Source organism: Eleutherodactylus coqui, chromosome 3, assembly GCF_035609145.1.
Source record: "Eleutherodactylus coqui strain aEleCoq1 chromosome 3, aEleCoq1.hap1, whole genome shotgun sequence".
In the NCBI taxonomy this organism is placed as follows: domain Eukaryota; kingdom Metazoa; phylum Chordata; class Amphibia; order Anura; family Eleutherodactylidae; genus Eleutherodactylus; species Eleutherodactylus coqui.
The window spans coordinates 108,435,301-108,454,664 of NC_089839.1; the positions used below are offsets into that span (position 1 = coordinate 108,435,301).

General features: G+C 40.6%; 1 protein-coding gene across 2 annotated transcripts in view; it reads left to right on the top strand.

Annotated features, from left to right (window-relative positions):
• The window catches only part of STXBP5 (syntaxin binding protein 5), a 429,990-nt gene that overhangs the window by 310,526 nt on the left and 100,100 nt on the right, over positions 1-19,364 (top strand). For both annotated transcript variants that reach the window (XM_066595949.1, XM_066595950.1), the window contains exons 10-11: positions 4,983-5,137; positions 15,955-16,027. In XM_066595949.1, the coding sequence (XP_066452046.1) occupies positions 4,983-5,137; positions 15,955-16,027 (228 nt within the window). The remainder of the gene's footprint in view (positions 1-4,982; positions 5,138-15,954; positions 16,028-19,364) is intronic.

Genomic DNA, 19,364 nt, shown 5'->3' on the forward strand with positions numbered 1-19,364 from the left:
AAATACATTAGTAGAGGTTCTTAGCCAGAAGGTTCAAACCTAATGAAGTTTGACTGTATTGTCAATATAACCGTACATACAGAGGTATATGAAAGTAGTTGCCGAAGTTTAGACTTGCCTTTACGGTAGGGTATACTTGACCGTCAGTCAACATAGACAACTAGTGATGATATAAAGGCATCTTTTGAATAGGTCTTTTTAACAATAGACTGATTGCAGTTTGAGAAGTTTTCATTGTTTTTCATAGATAAGATTTCTGTGGTTATTGCTTTAACTGCCACAGTGCTTCTTGGAGTGAGGGACCTCCACTGTCACGGGGGTTTCCTTGGAAACTGTTTTAGCCTTTCACACAAAACATAACACATGTATTTTTCTGCACCTTTCCATGCCCTGCTGCATTATTTTAAATTATATGTTAGAAATATTCTATATTCTATATATAATCTATAACCTTCTATATGGTTTTACCTGCTTTTCTTATGCGGTTAGTTGTTGTAAAACCTCAGTTGTGCTTGACTCTAGTGGCTGTATACAGCAAGCTAGATTCTAAGGAAAGTATATAAATGGATGTTGGAATGTTAAATTCGTTATAAATAAACCATGCACAGTTAGATATAAAAAAGCCACCAGTGGTTTGATGATTAGAAAAACCCTGTACATAATGGTAACATTTGCTTTCCTCGTTCTGTTTGTTCCTGTCATACCAAGTGCTTAGCCTTTCGGATGAAAAAAGTATTTAGCTTTTTCAGTAACCTATATGTTTGCATACCCTTCCATGGAGATAATGTAAACAGTCCAATACATTGTACTTATGGTAGAAAAACACTCTCTAATTCATATATTTAACCCCACATTGCCACGACTATGTAACTTTCCAAGTATTCTATACCATTAATGCAAGAAAATATTCATACTTTTTGAATTGGCCTTTTATAAATTTCTTGTGTAAAGAAAAGTACCTGTGTAACGCCAACTAGCAGTAATCTAGATCCGTGTTTCTCAACTCAAGGGGATATGAATTGCTATGCTTCCTTGAAGAACACTTCCATCCAGGCTTCTTTGAGTAGTAAATAGGTGTACCTAGGTCCTGCTGGCTTCTTACAGTTCTGATTCCAAACGGAAGTAAGCATGATGTGTCTTTCATCTGTTGCACTAAGTCTCCTTGGCCGACCACTGTGTCTACGGTCCTCAATGTTGCCCTTTTCTTGAACAGCACATCTAGATACCTCAGTCTGCTTAGAAATCTTTGCGTGAGATATACCTTACTGACGCAGTATAACCACCTTGTGTCTGATTGTTGGGCTCAGTCTTACTATGGTGTATGACTTGTGACATAAAACTGTCTTCCACAACCTCACCTATGTAGTAGAGTTTGACTGTTTCTTGCCAAGTTTTAAGCCTCCTGCACAGCTGTTTCTGTTTCATTTAATGACTGTGTTTCAACATGCATAGCATTTTTTCCAAACCTGCATAAAACCTTTGCACAGTACTGTATGTATGTACTGTATCAAATGCTTTTGGTTGGGGACATATTTTATATAACTGTCCGGAGCATCAAAAAAAAGAAAACTTTTTGCTATGCTTCCACACTGAATTCAAAACGCTTTGCTACATCTATCACCCAACAGGCACCAACATCACCATCACAGGCTTAACTGACTTATAATTTATGGGGTTCCATTGTGGTGCCCATTGTTTTAACCGACAGAAGAGTGTTTACTGCCAAATCTGACAGTATCTGTGATGGAAGCTTAAAATGGAGCCTCTGATGATGGTGTGAACAGGCCTTTATAACTTTTGTCCTTGAGGGTACTTGGTTTGTAACATAACTATAGATGGTATTTTACAGACTGGATGAATCTTCATTACTGCTTCCTACTTTTATTAAAGGGATTGTACCAGAATTTCAAGTTATCCCTTATACACAGGAGGGGGGTAACTTACAGATTGTGGGTGTCTAGTACATTATTACTGTCTGTAGTCCCAGTTGTTTCTTCTGTCTCCAAAATGCGTGTACACCTTCTCCAGCATTCAGTGATGGCATGTGCAGCAGCTTCCCACTGGCTTGAAGATTGGAGCAACTATGGGGGCAGACTACAGAGAGTGTCAATATGCAATGCACCCCTGGGAGCTGCAGAGGGGAGAGTAAACTGGGTAGCAATGTTGTAGAACAGGGATTGTTTGTATTAACAGGGATGTATTCTGGTAGTCTATTCAAAGAAGATTTTGTTTCTTGACATATCCCCTTGAATGTGTATTCAGTAATACTATTTCTGAGGCCTAGATCCTTTAGTTTACAATTCTTGCCCATCATCCTAACTTATCTAGGTCTTTCTATAATATTCTACAATCAAGCAGAGTATTCTTTAAATTCTTCTGTCATAAGGATTAGTTTGCACATATAAAGGCCAGTTTACACCAGCAGATGATGACTCAAACGATAGTTTGTGACAGCTTTGAGCTATCATTTTGCATAAACTATTAAGTGGCTACTCAGCTACTTAATTGCTTATTAGCGTGCAAATGAAGCCTTCGCTGAATGCAGTTAATAGCGAGAGGGCTATTATCTGCGTTCAGATCCTTTGTTCTCATGCGGGAAACCATGCTATCAGCACTCCTCATGGAGAACTGCTGATAAGGCTGACCATCGATTTTTAAGTCGGACTTAATTTAACGATCAGCTAGCAGTGCCCGAAGAGTGCACAATGGGCACACATTTATTACACACACCGATTATCGCTAAAACGATCGGCTGGTGTAAATGGGCCTTTAGTGTTGGTGTAATTGTAAGTAGAGGATATATTTCCTTTCATTATTCTTGCACATAGATAAAGTGGTATTTTACTTTTGTGAACCGAGACCGTCACATTCACACCAGACAATAACAGATGGAATTGGCAAATAGGTTTTAGGCTGCATCACAAACGCGCATGTATTTTTAAAAACTGTGTGTCTTTTTTATAAATATACAGTGTATATGGTAGTTTAAAAAAAAACCTGCATGCAGTGTTTAAAAAGCTGTGTGCATTTTTTAAAAGCAGTTTTTAATTGGGTTTAAAAACTACAATAAACGCCCAGCGAATGCAGCTTTAGGGTGCGTTCACACGAACGTATATCGGCTCGGTTTTCACGCCGAGCCGATATACGTTGTCCTCATGTGCAGGGGGGGAGGCTGGAAGAGCCCAGGAGCAGAAACTCAGCTCCCGCCCCCTCTCTGCCTCCTCTCCACCCCTCTGCATTATTTGCAATGGGGAGAGGCGGAACGGGGGTGGGGCTAATTCCCGGTACTTAGCCCCGCCCCCGTTCCGCCTCTCCCCATTGCAAATAGTGCAGAGGGGTGGAGAGGAGGCAGAGAGGGGGCGGGAGCTCAGTTCCTGCTACTGGGCTCTTCCAGCCTCCCCCCCCCCCCCCCCTGCACATGAGGACAACGTATATCGGCTCGGCGTGAAAACCGAGCCGATATACGTTCGTGTGAATGTACCCTTAAGGTGATTTGGCCAATTTGACTTAACATTACTTATGTTTCTTGATATTAGTAGGATGCTAAATTACTTTCTAGCTTAATGTGGATATCTGCATGCCTACTTTATTTGGCACAGTGCTTTGTCAATCCCAACTATTTGCGTATTGATTTAGGCGTTGGGAGTCAGACGCCCACCAATCAAATACTAACCCATTTAGGACTGAGCACCATATATAATATATGGTCCTGGGCTTTACTCCCAGCTGATGGTAAAAACTTGGCATGGGTTTAAAGCTGCTGCTGAAGCAATCTAGCGGCAGCAGGTTGGGTTCTCTCCTAACCCAGGAGTCAATGCTATTTATTCAGTTGAAAAACGGAAGCAAACTGAAAGTTTTGCGTTTGCTTACCATTTTTGTAAACCCATTGAAATCAACAGGGAATTAAACGGAGACCTTTATTTCTGTTTTAGTTCCATTTATCTGCTCCAAAACAGAAAGATGGAAAGCTCTAATTTAAGTGTGATTTGGCACTTATCTGGAAATGTGTCAGCGTAGTATATTAACAGCTTTATGCAAGTATTTGGGCACCCTTTTTCAAATGACCTTTTCTTAACCTAAACTCTGTAGCGCTACACTGAAATCTTACTCATTTCTGCACATTGTCTTTTCATAAGAATAGAATATGTAATTTGACAAGGGCTGCTTACAGTTTTACAAGTAGTTGTATAGAACAAAACTCCTTCCTGAATTTAGCACTTATATTCATAAACAATGTGGCAAGCATACTGTAAGAAAAAAAAACTGTACAATCCCTTTGAATAGTGATTGTAATTTTGTGCTCTGTGACAGTGGCTTCACAATTTACATACCGATCTATGTTCACGCACCCCCCCCCCCCCCCCCCGCTCTAGTCTGATACGCATTAATTACAGTCACAGTGTACTTGCCTCATGCTTGGCTCTATGAGAATCCAATTCAAGTGGCATCAGTGTGTTGACCTCAATGATAGCATGTCACCTTCAGTTTTCAGTGTGACCCGCATAAACATGCACCACATTAGGCCATGTTGCTAATATTGCAATGAGACTTTACAGTGTGTTTTCTGAAATATGCCAAGTCTTAACCTTCTTCCTCTACAGAATATATGTTCGGTTTACGAAATCAATGCCTCTTTTATATGTTGTGAAGCTCTGCTGCTTCATGCCGTTTATTCCTGAGGTTGTAATATATATATGTGTGTGTGTATGTGTGTATATGTATGTATATATGCATATATATATATATATATATATATATATGTGTGTATGTGTATGTATATATATATGTGTATGTATATATATATATGTGTATGTATATATATATGTGTATGTATATATGTATATGTATGTGTATGTATATATATATATGTGTATGTATATGTATGTGTATGTGTGTATATATATATATATATATATATATAAAATAAAAATATTATTGTCCATTTGTGTCTAGTTCATTATAACGTGCTTTTCTTGTTTTAGGGAGCCTTTTATTATTCTCTCGGGTGGTCTGGCATATGACACAGCGGGAAGAAGACCTTGTTTAACAGTCATGCATGGAAAAAGCACAGCAGTCCTGGAAATGGATTATCAAATTGTGGATTTTCTTACCCTTTGTGAAACCCCATATTCCAATGGTGAGAGTGGTATATATAATCAGTGAATTATTTCTGACAAAGATTCTCAAAGTTTTGCAGCAAATCTACTGACTACAAATTATCTGAGGCTAGAATACCCGGAATAGTTTTTAATGAAGAGCATTGTTGAGGCAAGGGTTAGGCAGAACGGGCAGGAGCCTTGGGTATAATGTATTTAAGGGTAACCCGTCCAACACTAAATGTTATTATTCAAATTGCAGTAAGATTAGTGTTTTCTTTTGTAGCAGCTCTGAATCTACTAACACACAATTTACATTTCATGTCATAGTTAAATGCATTTAATCCTATAAGATCCCCCAGAAGCTTAAATACAAACCGTGCTATGTGATTATCCCATGGTTATGTGCTGAGCCTTCACATAATGAGAGCTGTTCCACATCCTGTGCCTTGGGTGCCAACAATTCTTTGTCCTGCCAGTACAGTCAGTGTAAATAATGTAGAACAAGATGAAACAGATTGCTGAGAATACAGACACAATAGAGATTATATGGAAATAGTGGTGAATAGTGTAATTTATAGTACCAAGCAAGTTGTTAATTTAACCAGTGCAGTGCCTTGGAGAATAAACATCTGCTTCCCACTGGTTAACTGCACATTTAGGCATTTGCTACATAAACACTGTTGGCAGAGGTATAAATTGAAGCTGCTGGGCCTCGATGCAAAATCTGCAACAGACCCCCAAACTATAGTGCTTAATTCATAGTACCTATGAGCACTATGGCAGGCTCACGCGAGTCTGTCGGTACAGCGTATTCCAATTGTGTGTTTTGCTCACAGAATATCCTGTACCAATCTCCCATAAGCAGCCATGTTGCTGCTCACACAACTAGCGTGAAAAAACGCACACAGGAAAAAGCGCATTATATTCTTGGTGCGTATTACAGGGCAAGAAAGTACATGGTAATGCGTGCCGGAATGGGTGAGTTAGGTCGGGCTCAAAAAATGCAGCTGTTAAAGGACCTTTCCCACAAATAAAAGTTTCCTAGATGTTTTCATGTGCAGTATGCATTTAAATACAAATAGGCGTATTAACGCCTTGGTGACCGGCTTATTTTCACCTTAAAGGAGATGTCCCGAGGCAGCAAGTGGGTCTATACACTTCTGTATGGCCATAATAATGCACTTTGTAATGTACATTGTGCATTAATTATGAGCCATACAGAAGTTATAAAAAGTTTTATACTTACCTGCTCCGTTGCTGGCGTCCTCGTCTCCATGGTGCCGACTAATTTTCGCCCTCCGATGGCCAAATTAGCCGCGCTTGCGCAGTCCGGGTCTTCTCCTCTTCTCTATGGGGCTCCGTGTAGCTCCGTGTAGCTCCGCCCCGTCACGTGCCGATTCCAGCCAATCAGGAGGCTGGAATCGGCAATGGACCGCACAGAAGCCCTGCGGTCCATGAAGACAGAGGATCCCGGCGGCCATCTTCAGCAGGTGAGTATGAAGACGCCGGACCGCCGGGATTCAGGTAAGCGCTGTGCGGGTGGTTTTTTTAACCCCTGCATCGGGGTTGTCTCGCGCCGAACGGGGGGGGGGGTTTAAAAAAAAAAAAACCTGTTTCGGCGCGGGACATCTCCTTTAAAGGGTTTCCACCTCTACACAATTGATAACCTATCCTCAAGATAGACTGTTCAGCTGTTCTAATGACGGCTGTTGGTGTATATGGAGCAGGAAGCAGTCAGGGTTGGCCTGGGCTGGTAATGTAGGCATGGTTTCGATTTGAGGGAAGAGTGATGGAAAAAAAATCAGAAAGTCATCCATTTCTTTATTTTTTTCTCTGATTTTATGCCATTCACTGTGTAATATAAATAACACAAAAAGTGTTTTCTCTGAGTCTGTATTATTATTGCAATACCAAATTTGTAAGCTTTTTCTATTTTTTTTAACAATTTTCTTTTTTAATTTTCTTCAATAACGTACATTGTTACAAACGGAAAAAACTATTTTCAAATCTGCAGAACTGGTAATACAGAAATATGAGGTTTTTCTGTTTTCATTTCTTTTGCATAGTAAACACACTTGAAAAAAAGACCTGTAACATTTTTGCCTTTCTGTCCATCAAAGTATATGAGGTCTTGTTTTTTGTGGGACAAGTTGTAGTTTTCTTTGGTACTCTTTTTGGTTATACACAACATTTTGATCACTTTTATTGCATTTTTTGGGAGGCAGATTGCCAAAAAAAAACAGCAATTCTGGCAATTTTTGTTAATCTATTTTTAAACAGCATTCATTGCTGACCCTAAATAAAGAAAAGAAAAAAACCTTTCTCTAGTTGCGCTCTATCACAGGATCTCAGGAAAGTGTAGGGAATAAGCTACTACAACAACCATTAATAGTAAGCCAAATTTATTCCCAATGCATACATAATCAAAGAATAAAAAATAGGTTTAAAGTACCTCTACTATCGGGTGAGCAACGCGTTTCTGCGTCATCTGACACCTTTATCAAGCATATGCCGACCCTAAGGGAATTGTAAGACCTCTGGCTGCCATGGCATCCCATTGGTACCTTGTAGTCTTGTGTGGGGATGGCGATGGGTGACAGAGAGAACCTTCTTCCTCTGAAACCACTTAGATGCTGCAGTTGCTATTAACTGTGACATCTAAGAGGTTAAATTGACAGGACCAGAGGACTCTTCAATCTCGACCATTAAGGCAGGAGCCTTCGCTATCATTACATAGTATGTTAGACCTAAAAAAGACATATGTCCATCCAATTCAGCCTATTACTCCCCAGTGTTGATCCAGTGGAAGTAAAAAAAAACCAATGAGATAGAAGCCAATTTTCCTCATTTAAGGGAAAAAAATTCCTTCCCGACTCCAATTTGACAATCAGAATAATCCCTGGATCACCGACCCTTTTGAAGTAATTAGTGACTTTAGCATGTAATATTTTAACATTCAAGAAAGTTGTCCAGGCCCTTTTAAACTCTTTTATCGTATTCTCCATTACCATGTCCTCAGGCAGAGAGTTCCATAGTCTCATTGCTCTTATCGTAAAGAACCCCCTTCTATGTCAGTGTAGAAACCTTCTTTCCTCTAGATGTAGAGGGCGCCCCCTTGTTACAGTCACAGTCCTGAGTATAAATAGATGATGGGAGAGATCTCTGAATTGTCTGCCGATATATTTATACATGGCCTCAGTCATCTTTTTTCTAAACAAAATAACCCAATTTTGATAACCTCTCTGGGTATTGTAGTCCGCCCATTCCATTTATTAGTTTCCCACTTTTGAACCCGCTTAAGCTCTAATCTGTCCTTTTTGAGTACCGGCGCCCAAAATTGTACATAATATTCCATGTATGGTCTAACCAGTGACTTGTAAAGAGGAAGAACAATGTTCTTGTCATGTGCCCCAATAGCTCTTTTCCTACATGCAATGATCCTATTTGCCTTGGCAGAATCTGCCTGACACTGGTTGCTCCAGTTAGGTTTATAGTTAACTAAAACCCCCAAGTCCTTTTCCATGTCGGTATTACCCAGTGGTTTCCCATTTATTGTGTAAAGGTGACATGTATTTCCTCTGTTCATGTGCATAACATTACATTTATCATAGTTAAACCTCATTTGCCACTTTTCTTCCACCCAACTTATCTAGATCCATTTGCAACTGCCGTGTGTCCTCTTCTGTGTTAATTTCTTTACATAGTTTTGTGTCATCTGCAAATATTGATATTTTACTGTACAATCCATCTATGAGGTCATTAATAAATATATTTAAAAGAATAGGGCCCAGTACTGTCCTCTGTGATACCCCACTGGTAACGGTGACCCAATCAGAGAATGTACCATTTATAACCACCCTCTGCTTTCTATCAGTGACGAGTTACTTATCCACTTACACACATTCTCACCCAGACCAAGCATTGAACTTTTATATACCCAACCTTTTATGTGGCACAGTATCAAACTCTTTGGAAAAGTCCAGATACACAAGATCCAGTGACTCTCCCCAATCTGGTCTAGAACTTAGTTCCTCGTAGAAGCTGATCTGATTGGTTTGACAGGTGCAACCCATCATAAACCCATGCTGATATAGTTTTTCCTTGATGTACTCCAGGATAGCATCTCTTAGAAACCCTTCAAACATTTTATCCACAATTGAAGTAAGACTTACTTACCTGTAGTTTCCAGGTTCACTTTTTGACCCCTTTTTTGAATATCAGCAGCACATTGGCGATGTGCCCATCCAGCTGAATATACCCTGTCACAGCCGACCACCTATTCCTCCAGGGAATGAAGCAAGCCTTAGCCTACGTTGCATTAAAAAAGCTGTAGACTTGTCTAACTTTCCTTTGTGACCTCAGTAGAAAGGTTTATTGGCAATCTAAGTGATTAAGAAAGGAGTTTCTCCTTGTGTTGTAATGGAATTGGTGTACTTCCTGTTTATGTCAGCAACTTTGTATTTGTGATTGTAACATTGATTGTAAGTGATTACAATATCAGAGCAAAAGGATATTTACTCAAAGGAAGCTTTTAGTACCCTGTTGTACCGCCTCTAACTTGGATACAACATGTAATACGGGTAGGCATAGTGACAGACATGTTCTGTATAGTATCCTTCAGCATATTACTACACATTTGCTGTAACTGAGTCTCTAGATTATACAAATTTATAGGCTGTCGAAGTTGGCCTTCCAGATGGTCCCATACATGTTCTATTCCCATAAATCTGCGACTGGGCAGTCCCGGAAGTGTGGTAATGTTGTGGGGACATTTGCTGTGTGTGGCCGAGCATTATCCTACTGGAAGATGCCTCTTAGAAGCTGTGCCATGACAGGAATGCATGTGGCTGCAGGATGTCCTGAACCTATCACTGAGCTGTCATTGTCCCTCGTACCACTAATAGGGGTGTCTGATGTCCTTCCCTCTCCAAGACCATGACACCAACAGTGGGGACAGTGTACCAGTCCACAGCAAAGGTAGTAATGAGGGTCTCTCCCCTATGTCTCCAGACATGAATACGGCCATTGTCCGTTCCCAAAGTAAACCTGGATTTGTCACTCCATAGAAATCCATTCTCATTGATCACAACACAACTGCAAACTGAAGCAACATTGGCTGGGTGTCAGAGGCAGTATACATAATGATTATTTAGCCAAGCATCTGGAAAAGGTTTGGCAGATACAGGTGCCTGTAACAATAGTGCCACCTGTCTGTGGATGGTAGGCAACAAAACATTTGGAGTTGCTTGTGCTTGTCCGACTATCCTTTCTGACGGTGGTGTGTTGAGGGTGTCCTGAGCCTGGTCGCCTTGAGCCCCCTTATGCATCCGCCGGTCCCAACAACTCCTAACAGTCTGGTTAGAATGGCCAAGGTTGTTGGGCACTTTGTCAATACAACCATCCAGCTCCTTGCATTCCAATAATATGTCCCCTCTCAAAGTCTGCTAACTGAGCGGAATCTCTTGGATTGGATTGTAGAGGCGTCTAGTGGTCAACAAGCTCTACACAAGTGGAAGAAGAGGTCATTACACACAAGGAGCCTCTAAGAGCCTCCCTCTGGGGGAAACCAATTTTAGGGCCTCAGATTACAAGACTATTTATCTAATCACGCCACTACTCTAATCATTTGCATATCTGCCAGAGATGTAGCTGCATTCCAAGTTTTGCAGCAATATGTCAACTCTATCTGCTTGATTTTTTTTTTGACAAAAAGTCTAAGTTCCAAAAGATATAGATGATCCTTTTTTATTGATAATAATCTTTATCCTGCTGCTTGCTAATATTGTCCAGACCTCAATGGCCAGTGTCTACTTTCTCTCATGAACCAATGCAACTAAACAACTACTGGAAAGCACAACCGGTCATTCAGATGTGGTCTTGCTGGTGTCCATAATTTCTCAGCTTGTTCATCCATGTTCTTATTACACTTGTCTCAAGGACCTGAAAGCGTGTGGTATTCCTGGGACCTTTAGTACCAAATATTGAGACACTACTTTTCTCTTGCGCGTTTAAAGCTCCAAAATGAAAGAATAGATCCCAGTGTAACCCCATAAAAGATTTCAATAAACAGGAGATTCTATGTATCATGCAAAGATAAAATCCACAGGCACATATTAAAGTAGAGTGGCACAATGAATAGTAACGATACATTTCACCCTTTCTGGTTTCTTCCAGGGCATACCAATTAAACCCTGTATTTAAATATTGTGGTCTTGCATTAAATTTTTCCAATTTCCATGCTGTTTAGTTATATGGTGCTCAACATTTTAGAAATCACAATAAACATTTGTAAAGGACCTGAGAAGATTGAAGCTTTTATAACATACATCAGAAGAGTGGGTGGTCAATGACAGCCTTGTACGGGGTTACAATAATGGGTTATTACTGCAGAGGATGTAAAGAGCTGGCTGTGATGGGTTTGCAGCTGTGTTCTTTGAAATAATCAACATCACGACTATCCTTTTTGGAAATGGTATAGTAAATTAACTAGTACATTGCTTTACTAGATAAAGCGATGCTGAACAGAAAATCTGTAGTGCTAGAGAGAGCTTTGTCACCTTGCTTTAAAGGGGCGTTCCGATTAAAACCTTCTACTAGGTGATATTTGTTTGATCGCTGGGAATGCTACTGATCACTTGAATAGAGGTCCGAAATTCCACATTTGTCCTCCCCTGCCTAACCGTGGCAAAGGAGTTTAAATAGCGCAGTGATCAAGCATGCACGCTTCCGGCTCTGTTCCAGCTCTACTTTACTTATGGACACTGCATTCAGAATGCAAAGTGCCTAATATGAAATTTGATAGAGGAAATATAATGGCATGTGAAAATTTTTCACGCTTTGGTCTAGGTACTTTATTTTCAGTGAAGGGTAAGTTTAATGTTACAGTACAGCACACAAAGACAATTGTACACTTCTAACTTTGTGCCAGTAGTTTAGGGAAGGCACTGTTCCAGTATGTCTGCTTTCCTGTGCTCAAAGTGATGCCCATAAACACATAGCTTGATAATTCTAGCGTAGAGGAACTCTAGCAGCCTGCACATATTGTCACATCAACCTCATCAGACACTTTTGGGATGAAGTAGAAAACAGATTGTAAGCCAGATCTTCTGATCCAACCTCAATGGCTGACCTCAAAAATGCTCTTTTGGCTGAATGACCACAAATTCGCAGACACATTCCGAAATCTTCTCGGAAGGGTGGAGGATGTAATAGCTGCAAAAAAAAAGGGCTACTCCATAATAACATACATTGTTTTGGTATGTGAGGTCAAACAAGCTCATACACATGTGATGGTCAGTTATTTATGTACTTTTCACCATATCACGTATGTCTGTGCTACATATTGATTCAGTTTTTTTTTGGAAATACAGCTGGATTTATACAGCAAATCTGTATACTTTTGCGGCTTTCCATCTCTGGGTTCTGTCTGAATCACTGAAAGCGGTATTCAGATAGCAATCTGATTTGAAACCATTGACTTTATTTGGTCAAACACAGACAGTTGAAGACTTTGGTCTCCATTTGGCAGAGTTTAAATTTGTTTCAGTTAGGTTTAAAGGACGCAATAGTGACAACGCTATTCTGTCCTCCAAAAATAAGAGAAACAGAAACCTGCTCAAACAAAGACTAAAGTTTGTAACTTTGGTCTCCATTTGACTACTTATAGTTGATGGTTCAGTTCGGGGTTCTGTCTGAATACCATTTTTGGATGGAAAGTCACAGAATCCACAGCGAGAACCCAGCCTAAGGGTCCTTTTTAGAGATGAGCAAGCACGCTCGGATAAGTCAGTTACTCGAGCGAGACTTGCTCATCTCGAGTAACTGTATTCTTGCCCGAGTGTGCTCGTGGGGGTGGCGAGGGGGAGAGAGAGATCTCTCTCACTCTCTCCCCCCGCTATCCCCTGCCCCTCCCCCCATCCCCCCGGAGCACGCTTGGTCAACAATACAGTTACTTGAGAAATGCAAGGCTAGCTCGAGTAACTAGCTTATCCAAGCGTGCTCGCTCATCTCTAGTCCTTTTTACACCAAACAATTTATCTTTCGAACATGCGAAACATAAGCCTGTTTATATAAGCAGTGGAAAAGTACAGTATAAAGAATGGCCTGCAAAGGGTGGTAGACAAGCATTTAGGCTGCACAAACAAGAGGTAACACCTGTGTGTGTGGCAAGAAGCAACAACACAAAAGTATCACTTCACACTTTTGAGTGCCACAGTAAGGGGGAAGTTGGCTGAGCGCCAGAGTAAGAGGAGGGAGCTAGGAGCCTGAGGGCCGACACAGAACAGTCGGGCCTGTCCCAAGTCTGACGGAGGACGCCTCTAGACTCCCCAGTTGAGGGGCAGTGACGAAGACCCTGTGGGTTGTGAACCTTGAGCATTGTATGGTGTATAGGTGTTGTTACGATATGGAATAAATGCTGGTGTATGCAAGAAGTTAAGAAAATCACGTCACTGGAGCCTGTATGCACGTAGTATTCATTCCTGATAGAAGGCAAAGCTAGAGATCCAATAGGCGAGTTACCCCAACTTGCCACAGCAGATACATTGTTGGTTCATTCAAACAAGAAATTCAGTCGTTCACATTTAAACCAAACAGTAAGTGAACTAGCCAATGATGATTTTTATGCCAGATAAAATGAACGAAAAGCAAATGATTGATCGTTGGTTGCATTTATACTGAATGATTATCATTCATTTTTGCTTGTTTAAATGTTTGTTTTTTTTAAATAATTTTTCCAGTATAATCGTTCCATGCAAAAGGGCCTTAAAAAATTGATTTTAGATGAAGGTTGTTGTGATGATTGCTTCCACTATACACTACCGGCCTACATCTGTTTACTTGGTGTGTTTGTTTATTATGATGTGAAATGACAATGACCAACTTATCATTTATGCGTTTTGGCTGCGTTTTCAGCACAGCTGAAAACGTAGCCAACGGAGCTGGAAACTGTTTTTCAGACTTGCTGGGATAGCAACCTGCGTTACACGCTATAAAAACGCAATACAAAGTTGTGCCGCATTTTCAGCAGCGCTGAAAACACAGCCCATTCATTTCAATGGGCGACTCACAGCTGAAAACCGCCAAGAATAGAACATGCATCACTTTCAAAATGCAGCGTTGGAAATGCTGCGTTTTAAGCCTTGTGTGAGCAGCCCCATTGAAATGAATAGAAGCGTTGTACAGCGTTGTATAGTGCAGAGCTAAACGCTGTACAAAAACATCCGTGTGAGGGAGGCCTTAATCGCAATATAAACTCACATTGAAACAAAGTATTTGGTGATTCTTGAGCTATTCTTGAATTCAATGTTTAGCTATGTACCTGCTATATAAGTGTAGTATCTTCCAAGGACGGTACAATGGAGCCACCTACTGTTGAAGAAGACAATTGTTTCATTATGTATGATGCCGTGTGCTCATTTGTATAAGGCGAACATAAATGTCTTGTTCTTTATGAATTGTTTTGATGGAGAGGGAAAGCATTTTTAATGCATTTTCTTTTGCTTTACAATTCATGGGAAATTCAAGTATTTGCTTGTCATAGCTGATCTATTTTTAACAATTCTATTTCCTGTTTTGTGATTCTTTACTTTCCTTCTGCTTCCATGTAAACAGTAGGATCAGAAATTAATTAATATGTTATTTTCCTGTTTCAAGTCCTCCTCATATAGTCCAATGTAGTATGTACACAAACCATTACCATTCATACAAAAGGTCAATTTAAAAGTTGTGCCCAAGATCCTGGGGTGCAAGTCGCATCGGACAGTACTTGGACATCCCATCTGTGTGCTGTTCGATGTGCTGAACACTGCACATTGACAGGTGCTATTCTCATCTGAAAGTCGGCCAAGGATGAAAAAAGGTCTGTGTGCATATACCCTAAAAGTACACAAAATTTCAGTATATAGTTCTCTGTAGGAATATAATGAAACAACCTAAAACAAAAGTTTTAAATCTAAATCAAATACAGGTGGGTGTGATCCCAAAACATTTATCTTCCGGTTACTTTTTTTCCCCCTTAAGGGCGCCTACCCACTTGCGCTGCCGATTTTCACGCGTGAAAAACGCGGCGTTTTCGCGCGTTTTTCGTGGCGTTTTTTGCAGCCCTCCATTGACAATCATGGGTGCATTAAGAGAAAAATAAGGAGACATATGCAACTGACAGTTCCTATGTGAAAAAACCCCACGAAACGGAAAAAAAAACCCAGATGGACAAGAACACATTCTATACTAATTGCTCTTGAGAAAAAACGCAAAACATCACAGGAAAAAAAATCGCAAGTGGGTAGGCACCCTAAGACAGGTAATATAAGCATTGATGAGTGGGAAAATACTATGGACAGACTTGAAGAAGTCCTTTTTAAAGCATATATATATATATATAAATTTTTTTTAATTTTTTTTTTGACAGTGTGAAAATACATAATTTTAACGATTTAAGTAATTTAACATTAAGGAGCTTGGCGTTCTGACTTCAGTCAATTTTTTTTCTATAGTTAGAATAATTTCCTGCCATAACCTGACCTTAGTTTGTTTCACTGCAGCTGTGGAGAAACCTGGAAAGTTTTCTGCCCCCCCCCCCTGCTGTGCCACCATAGGTGCAAGGAAGCATTACACAGTTCCCATTGAAATCAGTGGGCTGTTTATATAAACCACTGTCGTTCTACATCCTCCAAATCAAGAGACATTTTAATTTGGCTATGAGATGAGGTTCCTGAATGGGAGACTTCCTATATTGGTTCAGAATTTCCCTACAATACTAACTTTTTAATTACTGTGTTTTCATTTGGATGAAAATGTTCTGTATTTATTTGTATTCATTCATCTTTATTTACTTTCTTTTATTTTGTCTTTGTAGATTTCCAGGAGCCCTATGCTGTGGTTGTACTTTTAGAACAAGATTTGGTAGTCATAGATCTTGCACAAAATGGGTAAGATTTCATTTAATTTTACCATAGGCATTTCTATCTATCTATATTTATGACGCGGCCAGAAACTCGTAATTGTGGCGTTTTTCCATTTTCCCCTACCGATTTCTAACAGTTGCTTGAAATCAGTCCTACAAATATGCAATCTCTATTGGCAAACATTAGTCATAGATTGAGTCATGCTGAAGAATATGCTAGAAGAAAAAAAAGCCATGGACTTCATTAGATAGTGCATCAAGGTAGTATAGTCACAGTAGGAACTACAGTGAACATGCACCCCTGGTTCAAGGACCGCAATTTAAAGTTATAGAAGGGTGCTACGACTCATGAGCTATCGCCCTGGGGATTCCTCACAACATGGCTTTCAAAATGTATCCTGAGTACTCTGCTGACTAAAAACTTTAGAGAAGATGATGGAACATCAGTAGCGAAATAACATTTCATTATTGTCTCAAATATAAGCCATTTAAGAGCTCAACTAGCGTTTTATGAAGGAACTTAACAGATTGATATATAGTTCTGTTAGAAAAGTTCCAGCATAACTGGTAATTTATTTAATCCTCTGCTTACTTTGTGTGCTCATCTACACACAAAGACACTCTTTCAAACGATTGAAAGATTGACAGTTCTAGCAATCATTTTGTATAAAGTACTAACGGGCACTAATGCCTCCAGCAGCTGTTTGCAAAGCCCAGCATGTGGTCTGGACTTTGCACTCAGCTGCATTGTCTTCACTTGGGCTGCCAAGGGCTGTCAGCTTGAATAAAATGTAATCAGCCCTGCTGTCTCTCTGCTGGACAATAACTTTTATGCTCAACTAAAAATCATCTTTCAGCTGAAGAATGAAAGATGAAAGTGTTTACATGCAACGATTATCTCTCAAAAGCCATCGTTTGAACAAATTTTAAGCGATAATCATTGCGTGTAAATAGGGCTTTGGTAGTAATCTGAGAGGTCCTTCTTTGAATAGGTGTTCTTACAGAGATATCTGTCAATCACTGAGCAGGACTGACTGGATAACTACTAAATCCAGAATGAGCTGGATTACTAGTTGTACTGGAACATTTCTATTTAAATTCTTTATTTATAAATTTAACTTGGGTACAGAAAGGAAAGGGGAGGGGGAATGCAAAAATTACAAAGCACTAAAATTTGTCATAATATGCAGTTGGAAATGGCAATTGTAATACAAATAATGAAATAATGGGGAGAAATAAAGAGAAGATTGTGCAAGGGGTGTAACGGGAAAGAAAGGAAAGCAGGATAAACTTTCGTGTAACTTTGCTTTGAGATCCAAATTGGGGTTCATTCAAAAAAGTCTGTTGTAATGGTGGGGTATACTGAAACTTTTCTAATAAAGCTATATATCAATCTCCTCTATAACCTGCTGATTGCATATTGCACTGCATTTTAATGTATTGAGCAGTTCAAATCCCTAGTATGCCCCTTAATCTGTTCCAATCTGTTGAATTTGTTTTGGAGCAAGTTTACTGGTCCACAAAACTACTTGTCTTCATCCCATAGAACACCTTTTGGTCAAACTGGAATTACAACTCTGACCAAAGACCTCTTATCCTACTTAACTGCCAAAACTCACTAATACTCTTTGGGCTGTAATTCCCTATAACTGTTCTAACATTGAGATAAAAGACTTTCAGACGATAGGAGTCAGTGACATCAGGAAACATCATGGGTATTTATATGGATATGTTAAATGTAGTGGTTACAAAAATCATAGCTTGATCATTTTAGTGTAGAGGAACTCTAGCAGCCTGCACATATTCTGACCTCAACCCCATCAGACACTTTTGGGATGAAATAGAAAACAGATTGTGAGCCAGATCTTCTCATCTAACATCAATGCCTGACCTCACAAATGCTGTTTTGACTGGCCACAAATTCGCAGACAACTCCGAAATCTTGTGACAAAGCCTTCTCGGAAGAGTGAAGGATGTTTTAGCAGCAAAAAGGGCTACTCCATATTACGTGAAAGCTCTCCAAATGCCAATAGGATCAAGTGGAAGTAAGAAAAAAAACAGTAAAACACTCACCTGTTGTAAATAGAGAAACCCAAGTAAAGTAACCCCTGTACACCTAATTTGTTTTCCGTGTGTATTTTCATGCGGACAAATAGCGTCCGTCTGCCTAGGATTGCGTTTTGCAATGCAATCCTATGCAGGCGTCCAGTGGCGGAAATTCTGCAGGAAATCCCATCGCAGAATTTCCGCCCGTGTGCAGGGCGCCTGAAAGACAAAAAAAAGCCCACTGCATACGATAATACTGGTTCCATTTCCCGATATTGGTGTATGTTGACGCCACCGGAAGCTAGTGTTTGACAGGAGTAACACTCCTGACACACCCCTAGCTCCCGATCGGGTCAATGTAGTAAGGTCCTAGCAGCACAGTGTGGATTGATTTCTGCATGCTGGCCACGCACAAGTGAATGTGCAGTGTGCTGCTGCCTGTGTGTGCTGCGGGCTGTCCGTCATTTTAGCCATGCTTACCACCATGCTGACGGAAGCTCCCCTGGTGACAGCTCACAATACAGTGGCCGCCTCTCTGGTGGGTAAGGGCGGCCGCCTTTGTGACCCTGGACGCCCGCACCACCGAAGAAACATCAGAAGACGCCCGCCGCCTCTGTGATAGGTCACGGCAGCCGAGTCAGTGATCCCTTACACCCGTCCCCCCCCCTGACAGGTGTGAATAAAACCTGATGCTTATGCGAAAGAATGCACAGGTTACATTCCCCTCCCTGCTGGGGTCCGACGTTGTGGGCCCGGCACTGCTCCCTTAAGGACGCTTCCCTGCTGACAGCTGCTAACCTAAGTGCTATCCCTTCAGTGGGCCAGCCGGGGAACGCACTTGCACCAGGGACTGTGCGGAAGGCGCTCCTGCACCCCCTGTATGCCTTCTGTTATAAATTTTAGTGCCCTTGCAGGACCTGAGGAATAACAACCACTGCAGGCAATCAAGTTGAGGGGGCCTCACCCCCCCTGTCAATCTTGACTCCACCAGGAATTCCTGGTGGCATCAAGATACACTAATACTCCACTTCCCCATCCACAGGACATTCATCAAAGGAGTGTGCTTAGCAAGAATCCAGGAGCCATATGAGACCCAGGCACAACAGGAATAAAAAATAGCTAGTGCTCATGCCCATGACGTTGAAATTTTCAGTAAGCTGTTCACATGCTTTTTGCCACGCAATTTAAATTAATATAATTCTCAGGAGATGTAAGTTAGCTGAAGCTGTCTTTTTTGTCGAGACAGGGCAACTTTATAAAGTGTATGGGGGTGTCCCAGATCTCCCTCGACAGCAGATGTTAGGCAAAGAAGAATT